This window comes from Conger conger, chromosome 5, assembly GCF_963514075.1.
Source record: "Conger conger chromosome 5, fConCon1.1, whole genome shotgun sequence".
In the NCBI taxonomy this organism is placed as follows: domain Eukaryota; kingdom Metazoa; phylum Chordata; class Actinopteri; order Anguilliformes; family Congridae; genus Conger; species Conger conger.
Genome location: NC_083764.1, coordinates 11,757,891 through 11,781,473, shown reverse-complemented (window position 1 = coordinate 11,781,473; position 23,583 = coordinate 11,757,891). Strand labels below are relative to the sequence as shown.

Genomic DNA, 23,583 nt, shown 5'->3' with positions numbered 1-23,583 from the left:
CCACAGATAAATGAAAAAAACTGCTCTTTGAGCCAATGTAACTAAAAGGAATTAAAAATAAATATAGATGTAAAAAAAAACTAAAAGGAGACTCTAACGGAATGCACCCTTGTGGCAACCAAACCTTTTAGAGAGGAAAAAAAAGCTAAATAAGATGTACTAAATAAAATATCTTCAAGTGCTTTCCACTTTTCAATTAAATAGTAACATTGCTATTCATGCTAGTCAACAAAAGCATTTTTATTGTGTGTAATACTTCAACATAATTATTCTGAGCCTTTGAGGATTTACAGTGAAAATGGTGCTGAAGGTCTGAAGAAGGGAAGATGTTGATTAAGGCTGGATTGATAGACTCCTCTTCAGTGTCATTGCCCTTACTATCCACAAACTGCAATCCCTGATGCATCTTCCAAAACAATCTGAATTTGTGACAATTAATTTATCATAGCTATGACAATTCCTTTCTTTGTTCATAGTCAACTGAGGTCTGTCAAGACAGTACAGTACTGTGCAAAAGTTTCAAAGATGTCAAAAAAATTACTATAAAGAGCAGTAAACAGTTGAAAACGAAATCAAACCAATATTTGTTGCGACCAACCTTTGCCTTGAGAACTGCACCAGTTCTCTCAGGTACACTGTCCTGCAGTTTTGTAAGAAGATTGCCTGGTAGGTTGTTCCAAACATTGGAGAACCTGCCACGGTTCTTCTGCAGACTTTGACTGTCTCACTTGCTTCTGGTTCTCCAGGTCATCCGAGACAGCCTCTATCAAGTTTTGAGCTGAAAACTGGTCTTTTACTTATTATGTTATTTTATTTAATGAAATACAAAAGATTATCTGTAACATTACATTTTCCAAAAAGATTTTGGAAATCTCAAATTAGACACACTAATGCAGAAACCTCCCCCCCAAAAAACATCTAAGACCACATTTATTTAAAAAAATATTGGTTGCCTCAGTATTTCTACAAGAAGCTGGTCAGCAGTCAACAGTGGATACAGAACCCCCACCACAGGCGGCGCTGAAGATTAAAACGGATTGAACCTTTTAAAAAGCAGTGAAAATCGTCTTTTGGTGCGGCGGACATATCCCGCATATATCAATTGGGGTCAAGTGCAAATTGATTAAATCAATTTTTCTAGGTTGTGAACTGACAACTCTAAATCAGGAGCTGAAGCTGATAATTAGTTTTGGAGAAAGCAGACACAAGCAATAAACCTCACAGTGACCTTAATTCATTCTTTTTGGGAGGCGGTCATTGAAACAGTAAAAAATTATTTTTAAACAACAATTTCACAAAAAGTATCGTTCTTGCTTGTAAATGCATATCTATACCACAAAGGTAATATTTAAGAAGAGAATAAGCCTTGCATTAGGATTAATTTATTTGAAATATTTTCTATTTTGTATCAGCCATGCTTGCTTGCCTCAGCATTTTGAACTGCATGCGATAAATCCAGCCCCCTTGCCATACTGCCAGCCATAGCTTTTCATTAAAGTGAGTGGGGTGATACATAATCCTGCTGGAAGAAAAAGCTACCCCCTTTCCTGTAAATAACAGAGCACTCTTAAGACTCCAAGAAAAATGCCCAGTGAGCTTATCAATATGTGTAATCAGTGCCCATTTACGATTTTACGTCGATATCAGTCAATAACAACAAATGTATCAAATAAAGGAAGTCATAGATTAATCAATGTTCTGTTATGAATATATATCTTTAAAAATTGTTTCAGCATTAAATGACTTTGTGCGCCACAGGATAGCATGCCTGATGTCTGTTCTTCGCTAATGTCTGCACTGGTGATGATGTACGGAGGAGGGAGAGATTGAAAGGTGTTAATGAGGGTGTTTGCCCTTTACAACCCTCACCGAAGCACACAGAGACACACACCCACACACACCTGTGAGCATGCATCCAGACACGCTGATAGATCACACATGGATTCCTCCCAAGTCCCAGGAGACCGCATTAGTCTAAGAATCTCGTGTATCCGTGCATCTGTGCTCCCTGTTCCCCGCACCCCCGTCCCCTGCCTCTCCCCTTTCGAGACGACACGTTCAAGAAACCCTGCAGTGGGATACCGACACATTCAGCGCTCACTGCTGTAAAAGGCGCCTTTCTCCTCAAGCAACCCATAAAATAGACACATTGGATGTTACAGCTAGCACATACTGAACCATAATAAACTCAGTGTTATAACCTTGAGGTTAGAAATTACAGACAAAGCACAAATACACGTCAATCTTTTAAGAGTCTGTGATGGTGTTCAAAACCAAAACAATCTGGATACCGAACGGGGTGTGACATTGAAGGGAACAAATTTCTGAGACAGAAATCTGTGGAAAACGGATTTTAAAAACATATAATGAAGTACATTTAGGTGGTGAAGGGTTATCGGTGGGGCTCATCAGTTCTCATATATAGGCAGCGTATATAGTGGACAAATAGCGGATGTCTCCATTAGAATTTGACAGGTGCTCAGGGTAGGAAGCCAGCCCAAGGCAAGCAAATGGCCTCAGTGTCAGGTGAATACCAGAGCGATCCATAGTGTGAACGGAGGGTCAACTTAATTAGCCTTCAAACGCAGAGTTAACTGCGGGAGTAAAATGAGGGCTGCGATTGTTAGATGCGGTACCGTTCAGGCCTGAGGTGGGAAAGGAGGAAAATCGATGACGTTATAGCTCGGAATTGAATCGAACGCTGTCGCTAACCTCTGGCCAGCCCGATTAGCGCTTCCACTGTGGCCTTTGTTTTTCTATGGAAATGAGAAAAAAATGTTTTTTTCATTTTTTTCATTGCAGTTTAACGGCCGTGGCATTTCTCCCTTAACCCAAATGCGTGTTAAGACTGCAGGCTGCATTAATTGAATTAATGTTGCTCCCTTCTTTAAATGATGCAGCGAAAATATCGGCTTAAAAAAATTAATTCAGAAAGAATACTAGATGCATGTATAAACAGTGCAGAAGGAGTTGGGATGAGGTCAAAATGGGAAAAATGGAGTCATTGAGAAAACATGAAATATTTATGGATTTACCAGTCAGCCTTATCCTCAGCGATGTACTGTAAAGTGTTGCCAGTCAGACAATTTATGTAGACTCCAGTTTATTAGAACAGTTGAATTTTTACTGAAGCAGTTGTGGTAAAAATGACTTATAACAAGAATATAAAGTGATGAGAAAAGGCAATTCACCCCCATCACGGATCACTATTTGCCAAGAAACTAGTGTGTATCCAGCACCGCACCAAACCAGAGGTCTCTGCCCTTACAACTGGCAAGCTGTTACACACGCTGACAACTCGCTGTAATAAAGCTTCTTCATATCCCTGCAGAATTTACCTACAGCTAATACGCTCCCTTGTCCCACTGCCGGAACTCCACCTGAAAAACCTTTCATAGCTCTCTTTAATACTGTACCTTTAATAAACAGAAAAACCTTTAATACCGTGTCTTTAATAAACAGAAAAACCTTGAACAAATCCTCCCCTTCATCTCTCTTCCCTAAACCCGAAGAGATTAATTATCACCCAGTTAGACTTTCCTCATACATTTCAGATTAGGAACCAATTTAGTCATACTTCTTTGAACTTTTCGAGAGCTTCTATATCTATCTCGTAGTGCGTGGTGCCCAGAAATGCAAACAATACTCTCTAAGTGAATAATCTTGCTGACGACAACATAAAGAGTCCAGCGCTCTAACCGTTACATGTTCCCCGGCCTGTTTAAAAGCAGTCACGTGATGGTTCACAAACGATGCTAAGCCCTTTAGCAGAAACCGTTTTTATTCTTCAGACACTGGGAAAGCAATCTCAGCAATGGAGGCCAGTCATCTCCCGTTCCCCCCTCCCTGAAGCAAGAAGACTCAAACAATGCCCAGATACGCAAGGAACCCTTCCCGGTTCTGCAGATAGCACTTGGATTTAGTTTGATTGGATCTTTTGAGTTCTCAGTTTCTAACTTCATTGTTCTGGGAAGGTGCTAGAAGTTGAGCAGCTGTCTTATGGCACAAATAAAGTCAGAACAACCAGTATACAGCCATGCGATTAGTTTTTGTAAGAAGACATTTTATGCGATGGTGGAAGCGTGTTGTTGTACATTCATAAGTGTCCTGTTACATGGACACAAATGGAATGAATTAGGGTATACGCCCAAGGAATTTGGGGGAAACACTCATGCTGAGTGCAGAGTGCTGTCGCTGGGGCGCTACGTGGGAAGAGCTGTGTTTGAGCGCTTGCTGGCCTGCCGCAGAACAACCACACAAGCCCAATCGCAATTCCACAGCGCTGAGCTCAACACTGCACTGCAAGCTGGAAATTTAGGGAAGGTCCCAAACGTAGGACTTCACTATTACTGTAGGTTCCTCCAGAGCCCCTCTTTTCAAGTCCACGTGGGAGCTAGCTTCTACAAAATGCTGCTGGCAAGCATAGCAAATGCTGTGCGAAAACAAAAAAGGACAAATGAAATAAGTATTTTATACTGGAGACAGCACATGCAAGACACTTCTAAAATATTTCAATAATGGGCTTTGATGTACTCATTCCAAGGAAATTAACTTTGAAAAGCAGTAAAAAAAAATTATATGCCAATCACTCTATCTATAAGTGGAAACGTAGATGTACAGTAAGTTATGATACCTCGTCATATCCACCTTTTGAACACAGCCCTAATTAACCATCATCTGCTTTGTTAAACCAGATAAACATTAAAGGAAATATTGAATACCTACATCACTTTGGTGACTTTTACATGAATGGCATTTGGCAGATGCTCTTATCCAAAGCGACATACAGTTGATTAGATTAAGCAGGAGACAATCCTCCCCTGGAGGAATGCAGGGTTAAGGCCTTGATCAAGGGCTGTGCGGATCTTACTGTGGCTACACCAGGGATCGAACCACCGACCGTGTAGGTCCCAGTCATGTACCTTAACCACTACGCTACAGGCTGCCCGAAGTGTGGGCCCAGAAGGTTGTGAGTTTGATGCCCTGCCAAATTTCCCCAAAGGCTTGATAAAGTGATTCTGCTCTCTTCTAGGCATTATGAGTAAGAACATTGAACTGGGGTAATGGCCCATCAATATCCCATTAAATATATATTAAAAATGTTTGCTGCTTCACGCCAGCGAAACCAACTGATCTCATTGCGCTGCCTACATTATGTTAGAAAGTTCAAAAGTTTGTTTTCAGAATGTTTTCATTACCAGTTTAAGCCATGTGCCCTACAGACAGATGAATGTGCTTTTAAAATCTGAATTACATTTTTTTGAAAGACACATTCAAACACAGTGCTGGTGATGTACAACTGGAAATAACTCCAAATACACCATATAAGAGGTGAGATTAAAATTCCAGCCAGTTAGATTGCAATATATTTATATTATAAACTAACATTGTTTGTACTGTATATTTTTAATAATTAAATTTAATACACCACTGTGTATTACATAGTTTGCAAAAATGATATAAAGTTTGAAAACAAGCCGAGTACACAGTAAGATATTCAGTGCTAAATCAACTCTTACAGTGTACTGTACATACGGTCCATTTTTGTCACAGCGGACATCTAACAGTCCTCTCCGGATTTGCACAAATGGTCAACGTTAGCAGAACCGAGCTCTTTAGTTCCTCCTTGCCGCGGTGCTTAGCCTCTTCCCATGTCACCGTGGCGACTGTGAAACCCACACGGGCGTGAGAGTACTCGCCGCTACGGCTAACCCGCGCACGACAGCGAGGATGACACAGGCCGACACCTCGGTGAGAGAGAGACAGCCGGGCCGCTAAGCCCGCTGACGCGCGGCTAAGCACCCTTACCTTTCTTTCTCCCTCGATGACTGTGATAGGCACTGAGGTGGAGGGCCACTTGCTCTTCGGCGGCAAGGGCTTGTCGCAGTTCCACAGCACTATTATCTGGGGGACAAGGCAGCCCTCTATTAGATGAATCAATACTCCATTGACCTTCCTTCAGCTGCAAATGTGAACATTCCAACAGAATATGTCCTTTAACCATTTCTAATCAAAACCTAATGGAAATCATTATGAGGAAAACTACCAAAGGGTGAATGATGACAGATTACAGCACTCTAAATTAGGCTCTTAATATATCTGTGTGTATGGTTCATCACTTAAAGCAAAGAAAGGGCATTATGCCGTATCACATCACACCAGTGATTATAATGCATTATAATTGTTGTGCATCTCATCTAAAATGTTCATAATGTATAACTATTATGGGCATTATAAGGCACAATGACCCTTGACATAATTAACAGGAATTATACTATATACTGCAGTACATGGCCTTCATAGACAGCATTACGTACTATACTATATACTATAGTATAGTATAGTACAGTATAGTATACTATACTATACTGTATATACTGTACACATACTGACTGGCTATACTAGTGCTTCCCTGGATTTCATATTCTCAGTTCTCAGTCCACACAGTATATTATTTCTCTCAAGCTTCTCTCAAATGTTGCGAAAAAAGCAAGCTTGCTCCTCGGAGCTTTGAAGTTCCACACGCAGCGAGATTTCGGTCTGAAACGCCGCTAGCGGCCATCGTTGTGCGGCCCGGGCGAGTCGCGGCGTCAGCACCGGTGTCTCCCACTGCCCGGCCCGGGCGACTCGGCCGGCGGCCCCGTACCTGCGCACAGAACTTGGATTTGGCAACGGCGATGATGAGCTTCACCACGGGCTGCAGCTGGTACTGGAGCGGGGTCACTGCCTGGATCACGGCGGTGAACTCCTGGGACGGGCTTTTACCTGGAACGACACAGGAAGACACGCGCCAGCGGTGTATGAATATCCATAAATTCCATAACGCCTAGCCGAGCAGATGGATGGCTAAAAGCGCTCCGATCAATCTCCCTGACACGGAGCGCTGCACTCCTCCTCTCTCCGGAGCTTCGCTCCCGTTTTCCATTACGGATCCGCTCTCCGGATGGTCGCCGGAGCAACACAATTCCCCATCGCTCAACTTTTTGGAAGCGCTCATCGGCTTAGGTTTGTTTTTTCTTACTTGTAACAGAGGGGTGGTCATGTCACCTAAATTGAATTCCAAAATATTAGATTTTTTTAAATAAAATGTTCCGTTGCTGCAGCTATGGAGATGCTATAGTTAAGCTACGTGAAATGGTTTAAGCAGTGATGGGCTCACATTATGGAGTGAAGGACAATATTTGACGTTCATATCCTATCACGACATATCCTGCACATTTAAATGGAGTCGGAATTTTCATATTATGTTAGATGTTTCCTCAGTCACTTTGGAACACGGACACTGCAAAACAACTAAAATAAAACAGAACAAAATACTATGTGTGATGCCAAGTGAGTCACACATCTGATGGCATAATGATACAGGGAAAAGCAAAAGGTTTATATTTAAATATTGGAAGAAAATATATGATAAAGTTCCTTAGTTCCTTCCTCAATAGTGAAAGGGGTTGAAAAAAGGAGAACAGAAAAAGGGCAAAACTGAAAATATTTTCAGTTTCACCGAGGAACTCTGAAGCATTGATCCGCCTTCACTCGATTTACTTCAGTTTGTTCCGCTTCACGCACACATTTTCTGTAATATCTGAATCCGCTGGCATTAATGCACAAGAATCGCACAGCCCAACACAGTGAACTGCAGAAGACTGAGGCAGTTAGTACTATGCACTGTGGTCTCTCACAACGGACAAGAAGCCATCTTGGATAGCCATCTTGTTTTATCAGCAAATTACCACTGAGGTCACTGAGGTCAGCGAGACAGTGCAGTGGGTTTCACAAGTGAGGAAAGTTAAACAGGCGTCAGAGGAGGGTCCAGTTAGATAGGTGTATGAAAAAGGAACCCACTCAGAGTTCATACACAGAGAACCTTATTAATATTGAGAAAGGCTCTCTCGCTCCGTGCAAAACTGTTCTAAAGTAATTAAATAAAACCAAGTGTACAGACTGTAATAACCATCTCAGGCAATAGAGTCAATTTGGAGCATTTTCTAGACTCATCCGTAACAGACACCCAGAGCATGGCCAATCAGAGACTGGCTAAAAATAATACCAGAGTGCAGTTCTGTATGATTCCTAAATTGCATAGGAATATGACCTTGTCCTTGCTTTGACCTTGAAAGTAATTCAAAGAGATTAAACATGAGGAGTTCAAGTGACAGAGCCATTTTGTCACCATAAACGGATCTTAAGGGGTTGTAATCATCTCACATTTAAATAAATACTAAGAAAACCATGTTAAACACAGGGAAGTAATTAAAATAGCACTCAGGTAGTGCATGTAAATGAAAGACTAATTGAGGAAATCACAAGGACATAAAGCAAAACACAGCAGGCCTAATTCCTAGTATGAATTGTACACCAAATTAAGTTTATACCGCTAATTTATGGTTCATAATAAATACCGTGACGCCTTTCAAGTGTAGTCTCTCAGGATAAAGTAAAATTTAATGAAGCTAGTTAAAGCTATGCATCTCAATGTCTCATTCATCTAAATTAGGATTATGTTTTGCAAAATAATTTCAATTATATCCAAAACACATGTGAACAAGCAATTCAGGCAGCATAAATTATTACTGCTTACTACAGGGTAAACAGGGTTTTAAGCTTATATTCGGGGAAATTGCATTTAGCTGTAACAATATTTTCTCGTTTACATTGATGTGCTTTTAATTCTCTGAAATGGCTTCATAGCAGGTGCCCAAATGCCCAAAATTGTAAGAAAAAAATCCTTCAGGGAATTCAGAAAAAATAAATAAAATCGCATCATTGAAGGGTATGACACAATGGGAATAGAAGGCAAATAATGCACGATATAAATACATCTAAAATTACAGGCGTTTTAAAGTCAGTCAAAGTTTTTAAACCAGGGATAACTTTTCCTAACTCCCAAAATGATGGAAAGTGAAACAAATAAAAGTGTGTATGATTGGCATTCATGGCATTCAAGACAAGTTATTCATGCAGGCCCCGCGATGTTGATTTAATATGCCGGCGTAAAACACGCTGCTCGTTCCCCCCGTTCCACAGCTCCGCTGGGGACGGCAAGCATCCGTCTGAGTTATTGTTTCATTCAAATTCTCCTGCTTACAGGACAACAGCACATTTATTGCAAAGAGCTTAATGGCGCACCCAACAGAAGGAGAGAAGACACCGGTGTGTTTAATGCCACGGGTGCAGTGTACCTTGCCAGCGGAGGTCAACCATATTTTTCAAGAAGGCAGCTGCCTCCTGTTCCATCATCGTTATGGAGGGCCGTGTATTTTCCTATATTTTCTGAATAATGCATGATGGCTTTATACGTATTTTAGGGAGGCGGCATGGACTGTATTGCCGATGATTGTGAAAGAGGATTTATGTCCCATTGTACGGCCGTGTTTTCACCATACATCAGGTGTTCCATACAATAGCATGTTTTAAGAGTACTCTCGGTAAAAGCTTTTTCTTTGTTGAATCTTGCATTTGCGGTACTCACACACCTACATCCAGTGAGTTGTATGATTGTATAAAAGGCAGTTTCAATGAAATGTGTACATTTTTGCATTATAACATAGAGTATATACACACATGCATACATACACATATGCACACACACACACACACATGTACACACATGAACACACACACAGTAAAATTTCTGCTACATAACCAAATAAATACAATTTAAGAAACATTGTATTTCATCCACAACATTCTTTATATTTTGGCCTCGAAATAGTTTCACATTTAATCTAGCCTAATGAAACATTCTCCAACATTTGCTCCAGCTTTGTGTCATCTAACTGATACACATGCTTTGATAGGCGACTTCTTGTTAAGGCATCAAAAGATAAAATCAGTACAACATATAAGTTCTGCAGGACATTTGCTAAGACTTTGCTAAGGATATGTACACATGCCCAGGAAACACTATACAGCTGACTCACCCAGTGTAGAGTAATAAAATGGAAACACCGCGGGGTCGGAGGAGAACTGTGGTAAAACATACAGCCCCCCAGGCAGCAGGTTCCACATCAGCTTGTTTCTTGATATGTGTGAATATATTCGGTCGTGGATTATCTGACAAAAGAAGAAGACAAAAAATGTTATGCCTGTTACTCCAAATGGGATGTTTTCTGATTGGATCAGGTAGCTTATTCTGTTTACAAGTTAGATTCACTTATTATTATGAGTGAACAAGTAATAAACCATTTGTATGAACATAAATAAATATTTTCGAAATTATTATAGTACTGCACAAAGTAGCGCAGAGTACAGTAGTGATGGTATGGTATGAACCTTCACTGTGACATTGAATTTGCCATGCACTCTCTCTCAGCTGAACCTTGTGATGCAGTGCAAGTCAGTTGCCATAAGACAGCCCTCACCCATAGCCTTGAGTCTCGTTCCAAAGAGGCCTTGGGCCTTCTATTGCTCCACAGAAGCCTTGGGTCTTGCTCCATATGGACACCTGGCCTCTCATTTCCATTCAGAGAGCCAGAGCTACTCTGCCCTTGCAGGCCGTCCTTGCAGATTACAACTGCAAGTTGTAATTAGCATTACTGAGAGGAATTAATAAGGGCCACTGCTTTCCCTCACAGCTGTGGGAGTGAACTCTTCCCCAGTGTTTACCGTCATTTGTGTTAACCTGCTGGAGCTGTTTCTGCTGAACAAAGCCCGTTTCGTCTGGTTCTCCCGGAGCTAAACACGTGTGTGTGTGTGCACGTGTGCGTGCGTCAGGGTGCTATCCATGTGCATTCCGGCGGTCGATTCTGATACGCCGGACAAATTGGGAACAGAAAATAACTGTCGATTTATAGTGCAACACAGAACACTAGGCATTAGGCTGCATTGAATTCACCGATCTCAATGCAAAGAAAATGGCTTCCTCTGTCTTCGGGGAAAATAGCTTGCATTTGAAGCCAGCCACAATGAAAGACCCTGTGTGCAGCTTGGTGGGGGGGTATTTGAGTGCCTAATTTCTCAGATTTCTGTTTGCCTGGGTGTGCGTTTAGCACTCCCACACAAGCGCAGATGGAAGTGGGCCTAATTTATTTCAGTCTCTGGCGGGGTTTGATATGCGCCAGGTGAAGTCCAGCAGTGGCTCCACGTGAGACACACTCGGCACTAATCCCAGACCCAATCCATCAGGAAGCAACGCGGCCGTGCTTTGAAGTGCCACAACAAAAATGTCTCCCCTTCCTCCTCCCTCTCTCCCCTCTCCTCTCCTCCCTCTCTCCCCTCTCTTCTCCTCCCTCTCTCCTCTCCTCTCCTTCTTTGGTCCCTTTGATATAAAGTCCCGAGAATCAGAAGCTGTGTGAGGAATGGGACCAGGGGACACACTGATGAATGCAGTGTTGAGACTTCCCACATCACAGAAAAAGAAAAGAAAAAAAGACTGAATTATACACATGAATACTGGATCCGAAATGTTTTTGTGAGAAAGTCCTCCTTTATGGGGGGGGGGGGGGGGGGTTAACCGTCGACACGGTTAATTACATTCATGCGCATGTCAAAATGGGAACCAAACAGATCTCTAAAAGCATCGATTCGGAACGGTACGATCATCCCTCAATCCCTAGAGGAAGGCCATCTGCGACTGATGCAAGCTGGCAGTAGGGCCGACTGGGGGATGCTCCAATCACACGGAGGGGGAAACTCTGTCAGCCAATGAGACATCGGACAGGCAGGGCTGCCTTTCGATCTCGGCGGAATAATAGATTGCTTCTCCGCTGAAGCGAACGGCCATAATGTACAGGTGAGTGAAGCACCTGTCTCCGCTGCCTTCATATTAAATTAGATTAGCCACTAAATCACAATTGACATTGTTGTTGCTGCTGATATCATTTAGAATAACGGTCTTCATTTTGTTGCCCCTGTGAGGAACCTGCGGTGGCATGTGGCGGTAAGGAAACGCCAACGACGCAATGTTTTTAACACCGCCCGCAGCGGTCCGCTAAGAGCCTGAGGGCAGTATATCGCCATCATTGCAGGTCCTGACTCTGGCTGTATGAGACTGGGATGGATGAAAGCCTCCTCTTCTGTTTCTTACTCCGGGAAAGAAAAACACCAGGAAGAGGCGGTGGCTGTACCCACGCCTCTCAGAAAATACACTGTTTCGCAGACAGAAACAAACCAACAGAATTAATAACTTTGCGGGGCTCCAACATTGTTCAACAGCGACCATCAATTCCCACACCGGGCCGTAGCGGACATTATAAAAAAGCCCATCCATTATCCTGCCCACTTCCTGTCTGAGTCCCATGATCCTCTCCTCCCCCCGCCCACCGCCGGTAAAAATGAACGGTTCTATAAATGGGAACACTTACCTCTAATGTGGTTAATACTATTTTCGCCACCGAGGAAAAATAAGCGTCCCAGAGGAACTGAGTGTGCTGTCGAAGAGCCAATATTTTGTCACGGTCCACGGATCGGGTAATTGAGGGAATCTGGGGAGAAAGAAAAAGAGGACAGTGTGAAGAATTAAAGTGGGCTGGGAGGAGCAGGGGTTAGTCGGTGGGCAGACACAATTACACAAAATCCCGGCCCCCTGGAGAAGCTAATGGACCTGCTGTTCTAAGGAGGAGCAGAGGGGTGGGGATAGTGTATAGACCTGTTCTTCTATGGAGGAGCGGAGCGGTAGGGATAGGGTATGAACCTGCTGTTCTATGGAGGGGTAGGGATAGGGTATGAGGGAACCCCTCCTGTACGTTTACCTTGACTTTTGTATTTTTTTAAAGAGAGAGGCCCTGGATTAAAATATGGAATTAATTCATCGGTCGTCTATGACTGAAGAATACATTGACTATAGATAATACCCTGTGCACACACATCGGTGCTATTCTTTTGAGAGATAAAAAGAAAAAATTAAAGAATGTAGTGCGCTCTAGCAGGATATAGAGAGATGCTTTATTAATCAACGGCTTCATAAATATATAAGAACCATGTAACGAACAGCACGTTGTTATGCCTGTTTCACCCATTGTTAAATTTTTCAAGAATAAATTGGTTGTTATGCTTGTGGGGAGACAGTGAAAGGGACGTCCACAAAATTTGGAGAGAGAGAAAGAGAGTAGGCCCATCTGTCTGAGTTCACGGCAGGCAAGACAGCAAGGTGCTTTAGAGTTTCTGAAGTTGTTTGAAGTGCATCTCCTCTTAAACTACAAACTCGTGAATGCCACTATACTAGCCATTATAAAGCCCACAGATCATCATAAACTTCTGCAAGTACCTAAAATACCCTTCCTCTCACACAAAAAAGCTGTCCAGGCCAATCAAAAACACACACTAAAACTGAAACACTATAACCACCTGCTTTAGTGTGTTTGTGCTTTCTGTCAGAGACTAACCCGCCCCGCGTGTTTTGATGGTTGTCCAGGTTCATTCCTCAGAGTAATTGAACGTAATGAGGTCCTGTTCCCTTAGCAGGAGCAGTAGTTCAGCTGAGATAAAGAATTAGAGGGGGTGCACTTCCTTAAGCCTTCACTCCTCGTTCTCAGCGATGAGCAACACGCACCATGACGGGGAAGGCATTACAGGTGTAATATACAGTAACAGCCTAACTCCCCAAACACAGGAACCCAGTGAACATTTTTTCAGTGAAACGCACTCGCCCTTTTTGGTTGGGAAAACGTCGCCGACACTCTCAGAAAAAAAGGCTCTTTGTCTGGTCTCCATAGAGGAACCATTTTCAGTTCTTGAAATAGATAGAGTTCTTCAATGAGATCGAGTGTAGGTATTCAGGTGAAAACCAGGCTATATTTGGTTTTAAAGTGAGAGTTTCCTAGCCGACTATGATGTAGCCTGGTCATATCCAGGTGAAACCTGAGCTATATTGGGGTTAACATTGTCTGTTTTTGTCAAAATGTCTCTCTCACTCTCAACCTAGATTCTCTCCACCAAGATTTCTACAACTCTAGATGTCTAGATTCCAACTTTTGCTCACCAATATGCAATATATGTATGCAAACGTAAACACTGATAAAGATGTACTGTAACACTGTACATTTATACTTAAATTATCAAAAAATAGACGTCCCTGGCGTTACACACTCAGCTTTCAGTGAAGACTGTTATCCTTTTGGCTAACTGATCCACCACATGACAATAACTGAAGAATATAAAAGAATGTTTTATTGTGTTATGGGATGGTAGAGGGGTTGATCAGTTAACACCACTTCCATTGTTCTTCGCAATGCCAGTACAGTGGCGGTTAACATAAAGCATTTACAATGCGCCTAAAATATATCTGTCTGAACTATCCATTTTTATTATGCTTGGGTTCACTTGTATAAATTCCTATTAAATCATTCAAATTAGCATACTTCACGTCAGAACAGATCCACATAAATCACTGTCCTGAGCGGGCAGGACAATTCTATAAAAATGAAAGCAGTTAAGACATTTTCTCCGCATATGCGTAGACATTTATGATGAATAATCACTTGCCAAAGATACCCATACTAATCAAATGTGCATTTATCATTTTTCTTTTCTTGTTGTCTTTTATTGTGTTAAAACATATTCTTTCACTTATCCCAGAGCACAGGGGCCTGTGCTTTTGCTATGGGTCCTTTGTATGCGTCACCCCTGCAATCTTGTGATTGTTTGATTTTAATTTACAGCCCCAATCAATTTAGCCTCACATGGCATTGGTATCATAAAAGCTCTTTTTTTGTTTTGGTTTTAAGAAATGAAAAGTTCTATTGAAGGCCCGATTGTCAAAAGACAAAGTCCACAACTCAAAGATATCCAAGAAATAATTAGCAGTGAAATTATTTTAGGAGACTGACATTGTTACTATGGGCACACACAAAAGGCACTCCATTTGCAACTAAGCATTCAGCACGACATAATTACAAATAATTATAATGCTCGCATTAAAACCATGGGTGCCTTTTAATATTTCCCGCCGTGGACACTTTCATTGTCTGAATGCAAATCAAATTAAAATCACATTGTGCCACGAGTGTATTTATTAGCGGCCTGAGATGTGTTTAAGATTTGAATGAGATTTCCAGGGCACTTGCGTTCGTCCTGAGGTCAGTAGATGGAAGCAGCATCTTTATTAATTATTAATTGCTGTAATTTCCAAAGTGGATGACAGAGGTTGGGGCGCATAAAACGCCCGTGAACGTCTTTCATTATCCCCGCCCCCCCACCCTCCTTCCTCCCCCCGCGATGCATTTCATTTTCTCATTTACTTTCATGTCTTTGGTGACATTTCGCCTCTCGTATTTCAAAACCCTCTTTTTGCCACATTAATTACCTGCTACCTGGAAGCACCGAAAGGGCAGATAGGTAGCAGCTGTTAATAAGTTCGGTAATTAAAGAATATAAATATCATACATCTTTCAGGACGTAATTAATGGGGGGGACGTTATTGATGTATGGCTATGCTTCCAGGAGATGTATGTCAGACAGGCAGGTATTTCTCTGAATTAATATCTGCAGGTAAGGGTACGGTGCCAGTTCATCAATCCGCAGACGTTCCTTGCAGAATGCACAGTTGCAGTCTGCAAAAACGAGAAATGTCTCCTCTGATTCGAAGTACGCATTGGATTAGAAGACAGTTTCGATTAAAAAGGGCTAAATTGCAGCCGTTGATCATGGTGTATGGTACATTCAAGATGGACTCCAGGGATGCAACCAAAAAAGATAAGAGATCGCTGAAACAAGCAGTTCCCACAACTGTGGCCCTCTGCCTGGTCCAGCACATAAACAGCCTGCTGCACCGAGGTTATTTTAACCATTTAAAGGCCTACTCAATCATTTTTGCTGAAATTTGGTTGCTTTTGGACAACAATTACGTGGATGCCAACTAGGTACCTCAGTGGATCATGATACTTGTAGCATTTAACAAGTACCATTTACACTGGGGTCTTGGTTAGGCATGGTTTATTTGGCAAAACATGAGCAAACTATTCTTTCGACATCTTGCCTGGCGAGTGAGTGATACAATTGTTTTCATGCTGATGAGTTGGCAAGGACTGTTCTAGAACTGCAAAGAAGTTCTAGGAAACTGTGAAAATCACTCCAAAAAACCCAAAAGGTTTGGCAAGATCCCATAACCCTCTGGTGTGAATATCCGTCATTTTTGTGCACGTATATACCAATGCAGCAAATATAATCAAACTGCAGCTCAGAGTTCAGTTTAATGCATATCCAAACACATCACTGATGAGTTTTAAATATAAATAAAATGCCCTCTCATGCCATCCTCTCCAGTAAAAACAGGTGCATGGGGTTTTATTAACTCAAGGATGAAATGAGGGTGCGATCCCCTTTAAATTAAACTGTTTTCCAGCTCCTGTGTTTGAGCCACAGGTTAAGTGCCTGTTAATAGCCTAAGTGAAAATAGAGGCTCTGATCGGCAATTCCTCCCTGATTAACCTATGTACCTGCAATGGCCTTTTTTGTGTTGGGATATTAAAGCTTTCTATTAGCATTTAAAGCCATTTCATTGATGGACGCAGTGTGCTGGAATGTTTGAATAAATAAGAAACTCTGCCCTGCTGAGAAATACAGCTCAAGCTAGGTTTTGAAACAGCTGGTGCCTAGTTCACCAGTTCAGACCAGCTAGTGCTCAACATGGTTTAGCTGGTTGACCTGTTCCCAGTGTGACATGGTTTGACCAGCTGAAGTTATGATTTGAAACAGCTGATTGTTCAGCTACTAACTCAGACACGCTACCAGCACTAGCTGGTTGACCAGCTCATACCCAGCTATGCCAGCTATAGCTGGATTTTTACAGCAGGGTGAGTGCAGATTTTTGTTATGAATGTAATACTTCTAAGATTAAAAATCTCTTGCATAAGGTTATTATATCACCACGTTGCTGCTTGTTTGGAGGCACTTGGATTCTGGTAGCTTCAGGCTTCAAACAGCGAGCCTACTGATCTCTGAACAAAGGAATCTGCTCTAGGTTTTTAAGCACACTTGCTAGGATCCCCCACGCACAGAGCCCCCCTAGGCACCCTGGGGTAAAAAAAATATTTCAACATGGAAATCTGCATTCTCAGGTTTCCATTCTGTATGCTCAGTTTTTCAATCCGTATGCTCGGTTTACAAGCCTGGATTGCACAACTGAGCGTACGGACTGCAAAAAAGAGTGTACGGACTGGAGAACTGAACGCATTGATTGACAAACCGAGGCCGTGGTTCGCAAAACTGATCGTACGGATTGGCATTACAAAACCCAGAGTATGGATTTTCACACTGAAATATACTTGTCACGTTCGGTCTGGTGGAGAGTGGGATTTTCTCGCCCACACTTGCTGCTGGAGAGGGCACACACGCCTGAGTTGTGTTAAATAATCAGCCCAGGTGCTTAAAGTGTGCAGAGATATGGGAGATCACACCAAGAGTGGCGGTTTTTCTGTTATAGTTTTATTTTATTTACGCTTCAGTTCAGCATTGGAAAGGAAGACGTAGCTGAAAAGCAGCAGAGCTGGCTAGCTCCAAGCTGAAAAGCTTGGTTTTACTTTCTTTTGCAAGTACAGGGGGCCTCGTACCCACACATGTAGGGGGCCCTCATACCCACACACACGTACAGGGGGCCTCATACCCACACACGTACGGGGGCCTCGTACCCACACACGTAGGGGGTCCTCATACCCACACACACGTACAGGGGGCCTCATACCCACACACGTACGGGGGCCTCGTACCCACACACGTACGGGGGCCTCGTACCCACACACACACCTTAGCGGTTTTGTTTTGTGTTGTGCTGCATAGCAGTGTCATTACTCAGCTAGAGATGCTTCTGTAAAATGGTGTAAAGCATCATGAATGCTTTGTGAAACATTGTAAAGGTGATACAAGTGAAATGGCCAAAATCACGAGGCATTAATTCTCCATAAAGGTGGTGTTCACCAGAAGGCATTATTTCTGGTGGAAGTGTGGTCTCGTGGACTAGTGATTTATTTTTCCACTTAGCACCCCATCTAATTAATTCCACAAGGTGCAGCTATTTTCTCATTATTCCACCATTTTAAAACAGCTGTTGGAGAGACTGCTCTTTTCTTGTCTGCTTGCCAAGACTCATTTTGTGTGTGTGAGTGTGTGTGTGTGTATGTGTACGTGTGTGTGTGTGTGTGTGTGTGTGCGTATGTGTGTGTGTGTTTTCTGTTCACATAAATGTCCCATGCTGCAGCTGCCATTTGTTTCACTGTGTTTATCTTCAAGTGTTACTGTACCTGTGACTATTTATCATCATAAGCAATTATGAATACATCAAAATAGTGTAAAATATGAAAATATGAATCATTATACATAATGTACAAATTATGTAGGTATGAGCACATTGATTAAGCTACACAATGCTTTATAACGGGGCACTTAATATACAAATATTTACAAGATTATTTTTTTATTATTGTAACATTTATGCAGCCCCCCTCCAATGCGGCCATCACTACATCTTTTGTAATGTGTTTCAGCAAAATCAACCACAGTCTACCTTTCATTTAAAATAGTGGTAATATCCTCTCCAGAGTGCAGGCCTTGCTTTAGTATTCCAGCTTAGAACTGTAATCATTTCCAGTCACCAGGGGCCACGTGGTGAGCAACAAGGCTAAATCTTATATCCTCAAATAATGAGGTCCAAACACGGAGAAAACAAATGAGACGGCTCATCCACAGCACAGCACCTGCCACACTGGCCTCAAGAGTCCCGGAACAAACCACTTCATTCTCCCAAGGGCATTTGTTTGAGTAGTATTGCATTTTAGACCAGCATTTTTATGAAGAAAGTCGTCTCTTTAAGGGAGTCGATGTCTTTCATTTCGCCTTGTCATACCGTTTGGCCGCGTTCTTATAAATAGTTTTGCGCTTCACTGATTGGTTGGCTGACCCATTGACAGTCTGACTGACTGACTAAGCAGCCTAATCAGAGCGCTGCTGCTACCTTTGTTTTCCCACTCGGGTGATGAAAGGGCCCTGAAACAGCCATCCACCAAAGCAGTCATTCCCTTGGAACCCTGCCTAAACCTATGTTTTTTCATTAAAAGCTCTGATGAATGCTGCCAACATGCCAAAACATTCATCAATATTACCAATATTTCTGGACATGGACTGAAGAACAAAGTGCTACTCCAGGTTTTGCTCCGTGCAGTTATCTGGTTAACTCAAATAATCCTGATTTGTGGAATGACCCCCTGGTGAACTGAATATTGTTTCATATGGTAAATGCTAACAGCACTGTTCACACTGGATAAAATATACTCTCACAGAGTTCATTCTACACAGACAAGACAAATGCTGTGTAGAGCCAATTTTCCAGAGCAAGTTAGGACTTGTGGGGCTCTTCACCTTTTATAATTAGCTCCACAGATTAGCACCCGTTTTGACAAAACTAAAATAGTTTCTTTTTTCTTTACATTTCAAAACCGCAGACACTATGTGCTATTATTCTCAGGTGTGACCAAAATTGTGGGGAAAAAAACGGTGCTCATGAATATTTTTCTTGAATTAAAAAAAGGTGCGATTAAAGTTCTACTCTCCGTCTACCCGTCAGCCAGACAGCCTGTGAATGAGTACGGCGGAGTGCGAGTGCACACGCGTGTTTCTTTGGCGGACACCTGGCTGTGTGTTAACGTGTTTACCTCCGAGAGCGCCGCAGCACAGCAGCTCTGACAGCTGACATCATTTTTCCGCCGTCCGGCCCCAGACGTTCCCCGTGTACCTGTCAGAGCCGGACGCTCGGCCTACCTGGAGCAGTAGCCTCTCATCCCCGATGACGGCCGCCTTGCTCCAGTCGATGACTTCTGAGAAGGGCAGCTCCCAGCCATTACTGAGCAGCACCGGGATGCAGGCCGCCTGCAGGACGCAGTTCAAAAGAGGAACCAGGTGAGCGGAATACTCCATTTTCTACTGATGTGGCAGTTTACACCTCCAGGTGGGCTAATAACCACACTCACAGAAACAATATATAAAGTGACAGTGGAGGTACTTTTGTTCTTCAAGGAACACATTTCCCAAATGTACCCTGAAAGTACAGTGATCTTCTCTTTGGGTCCAAATGAATATGTTTTTCAAACAAAAAAGGTACAGATTATTTATATATTGCTGGCTAGGGGTACAATTTTATGTACATAGTGTACCACCCCACTGACAAGCATTTGTAGGTGCATTTTAGGCGCTTTTTGTACCTTTATTTCTGAGTGTGCACGTCCTAAAAAAACATGTAAGAAATGTGGCCATACTACATGCTCTTTCAGGTAACACACAGTCTAAACCTACATTCTAAACAGGCGCAGAGTCAAAAACTACTAATAAACGTAGTTATTCAAGGTTTTTCACTCAATGTGAATTGAGTCATGACATCATTAAACATACAGCCTATGGAGAGAAGAGATTTAAATGAGAATGTGCGATAAGAATATCATATTCTTGACTATGAATATGAAAGATCAAAGTTTTACTGTGATTAAATATACAGTACAAGTGATGCTTGAGCCGGGGTGATAGTTGGTCTGGAAAAAGACTCACCCCCCCCCCCCCAACCATGTTATCCATGTCATCCATGTACTAAGGGACATTCTTTGGGAGGGGGAACTCCTCCCCAAACAGAATATCTTATATTATCAACAATTTATTGTCATACTGTGGTACTAAAGCAAGAAAAGACTGTTCACCTGTACACAAAATATAGAAACATCTTAACAAAAGTAACACATCATCAGCTGACTAAGTCTTACTCTAGAAGAAGAAAATGTACTTGTTTTTTTCCCGCTGGGCCTGGTTTATCTTTCACTGTGAGAGCTTCAGCGAAACATCATGAAAGCAAAACATCACAAAAACAAAAACATTAAAGAACTCCTTTCAAAGTTTGAATTATTTTATAGCAGCCTGGCCTTGACTCGAAATGAAAGGTCTGTGTGTTTTCAAATCTTTAAAGTTAACTGGAATATATCAAGTAATGAATCATTCTTTTTCAGCTTAATATAAAGGCAATGCCCTACTGTACAGCACTAAAGCTTAATTTCAGGACCAGTGGAGCTGAAAGTGGACTTATTTAGATTTCGTAATGGATGTACTCATGAATTTTGCTTAGTTTATTAAGGCTACAAAAAAGCAAAACAAAAACAAACAAACAACAAAAAAAGGGTTCACTGAAATATGGAAATGCCATCACTCAATTAACAAACGAATGAGATTCACTGTAAAATTCCACTCTGTAATCACCTTGCACTGCCTCCCTGGTTTCTGGTATACATGGCAATAGAAGGCTCCTCGTGAGAGACAGCTATTTGGTCAGAGGAAACCACACCCGTGTCTTGATCGAAAAGCTCAAGGGCTGGACCAATAAGCTCGGCCTGTGCGATGTCTAAAAGCCTTTTGCTGTTCGTTTCAGAACATCCCCACTGATTCGTAGGTACTCAAAGTGTCCACTCAACGCTTACAAAGATGGCACCAAACACACCATTTACACCGCAATCCCAGGTCCCAAGGGGCAGCTTTGCAGAGTGAGAAGTATCCCTATTGAACGGTACCCTTAGTCAGCCCTGACAGTGTACTGGGCTACAGTGGACAATGCAACATTTCTTTCTGCTGCAGGCTAAACTAGGATTAATTCTAGCCACAAACAGAGAACTTGATGTTTTTCTTTCCCCTGACATTACTGCAGAGGCAATAAGTCTGTCCTACATCGAGTGATAAGCGGCACAAATTAAAGGTGGCTATTCAAGCCATCCCAACCAGTGACCTACAGTGTGCAGCCTAAAATCAACAAGAACCAAACAGACTGCAGGAACAACTTTTCCAAATTGTAACTTGCCAGATGCTACACTAGAAAGTGTGCCTAAATATTTAAATAGTTTTGTCCATGTGATAATATCTAAAGCAGGAAATAACACACGGGAGAAAACATTCAATCACATTAGCACTGGTGCCATTGACAATAAACTAAATACACATAGAGTCAAATTTATACAGGCTTTCTGTGCTATTTTTAACATGCTGATTGAAATCAGTATGCTTGCACAAAGCAAACACATTTTGCGGCAAGCTAATGGAGACCCAAAAGACTATAGGCAGAGCAGAAACGGGCCCCAAAGTTTTGGGCTAAACTAAAAAACCCCACAGGATTTAGGCTTCTGATGTTAACCTCAGATGTTACCACTCCAGACATAACTCAGAACGGGCAATTTACATTCACAGTTGCAGCAGCCGAATGCATACCTAGACCGCAGGCACATAAATACATTTTCAGAGCAGGAGCCAAGGGCCTGTAAGCAAAACTCACTCATTTTACTGCATAATTTCCTATGTGAGCTGTACAGTAGCTGGTCACACGCTGATCCAAATGATATACACCCCGCTGTATTAAGATTCATGCCTCGGGAGATACTGACCAAAACAGAAAACAAATGAGCCTGACATTTTGTTATAATGCGCATAACAGCATACAGACACGCAGGACTGCAGTGAAGTGGTATGTGTAAAATCATAAATTGAATAAAATTAAGAGAAGCTGACCTGCAGGTGATGTTTCTAGAATGGGGTCAGGCATCCTAATGGCAAGAATGAAGTGCCTCTGATAAAACACAATCTCGTTCTCCTTTCTGATAAAGTGTTATGCAGGGCATATCTGGTTGAAGTAACTTTGGGATATAGAAGACTGGTTTGAGGAGAAACAAAAACACAAAACAGACTAATAACTAAGGATTATTATAAATAATGAAAATAAAGGTGAACTGCAGCAGAACAGTATTCATGAACTTGAAATATTATGGAATTGTTGACATTCACCTCAGTGCAGCCATTTTATAAAAAAAAAAAAAAAAGAGACGTAAGAACATCTCAAAATTGTGTTATTTTGGTGATATAGTTTGTCAGTTAATAGAAATAGAAAAAATGTTTAATAAGAAAATTAAAACATGTAAACCAGAGTACAGAATGCCAACTACATTGCCTTCATTAGTATTGTTTATGTTGTGTAATCAATTCAGATGTTGCTAATGACTTTTATAACAAAATTGACACAAAAACAACAATTATAAATTCCAGTTTGAACCAGAAATGAACCATTAATGGAAAACAAACATCAACACAAAGTATATGAATCTTGTTTTTTTCAAACATTAAAAGAACACATTTGAAATGAATGTCTAATTTAAGAAACTGTGTTGCTTGGTCTAATCAAGTAAACATGTATAAATCAGTTCCCTCAGGATTTACTCCTGTATGCTAGATTCGATCAAGCATGTTCGTATAAAAACAGTAGTATGCAGTACATCGCAAAAAACAGTATTTTTTGCAACATAAGTGCACTAGGCTCTGTGTTAGCAGTTAACTTGATTTTGCGGACTTTCCCTGGTAAAGAAATAGAAGTCAGATTAGCCAGGGGTGAGAGTAGGCACAGTAGGCAATAAGGCTATTGGAAAAGAGCATCAGTTAAATGTACACTCTATTCAGCATTTAGAGTTTCTCTAATGGTGCTCCGATCGAGGGAGGCTAACAAAGCCTGCATCTCTGCTAATAGAAAGAGAGGTGTCGATGAGAGTGGGTGGTGGTGGGAGAGATAAAAATAGACAGCTTCTGTTTCTGCTGCGCTACATTTCGTTTTTTTTTTCACCCTGTTTTTAGGCAGCTTTTGAAAAATAT

General features: G+C 41.7%; 1 protein-coding gene across 1 annotated transcript in view; it reads right to left on the bottom strand.

Moving 5' to 3' along the window:
- LOC133128240 (exostosin-1) overlaps window positions 1-23,583 on the bottom strand; it is a 143,303-nt gene that overhangs the window by 26,045 nt on the left and 93,675 nt on the right. The window contains exons 5-9 of the mRNA XM_061241619.1: window positions 19,687-19,794; window positions 12,303-12,422; window positions 9,921-10,053; window positions 6,647-6,765; window positions 5,809-5,904 (exon numbers count right to left, since the gene is read on the bottom strand). Of these exons, the coding sequence (XP_061097603.1) occupies window positions 5,809-5,904; window positions 6,647-6,765; window positions 9,921-10,053; window positions 12,303-12,422; window positions 19,687-19,794 (576 nt within the window). The remainder of the gene's footprint in view (window positions 1-5,808; window positions 5,905-6,646; window positions 6,766-9,920; window positions 10,054-12,302; window positions 12,423-19,686; window positions 19,795-23,583) is intronic.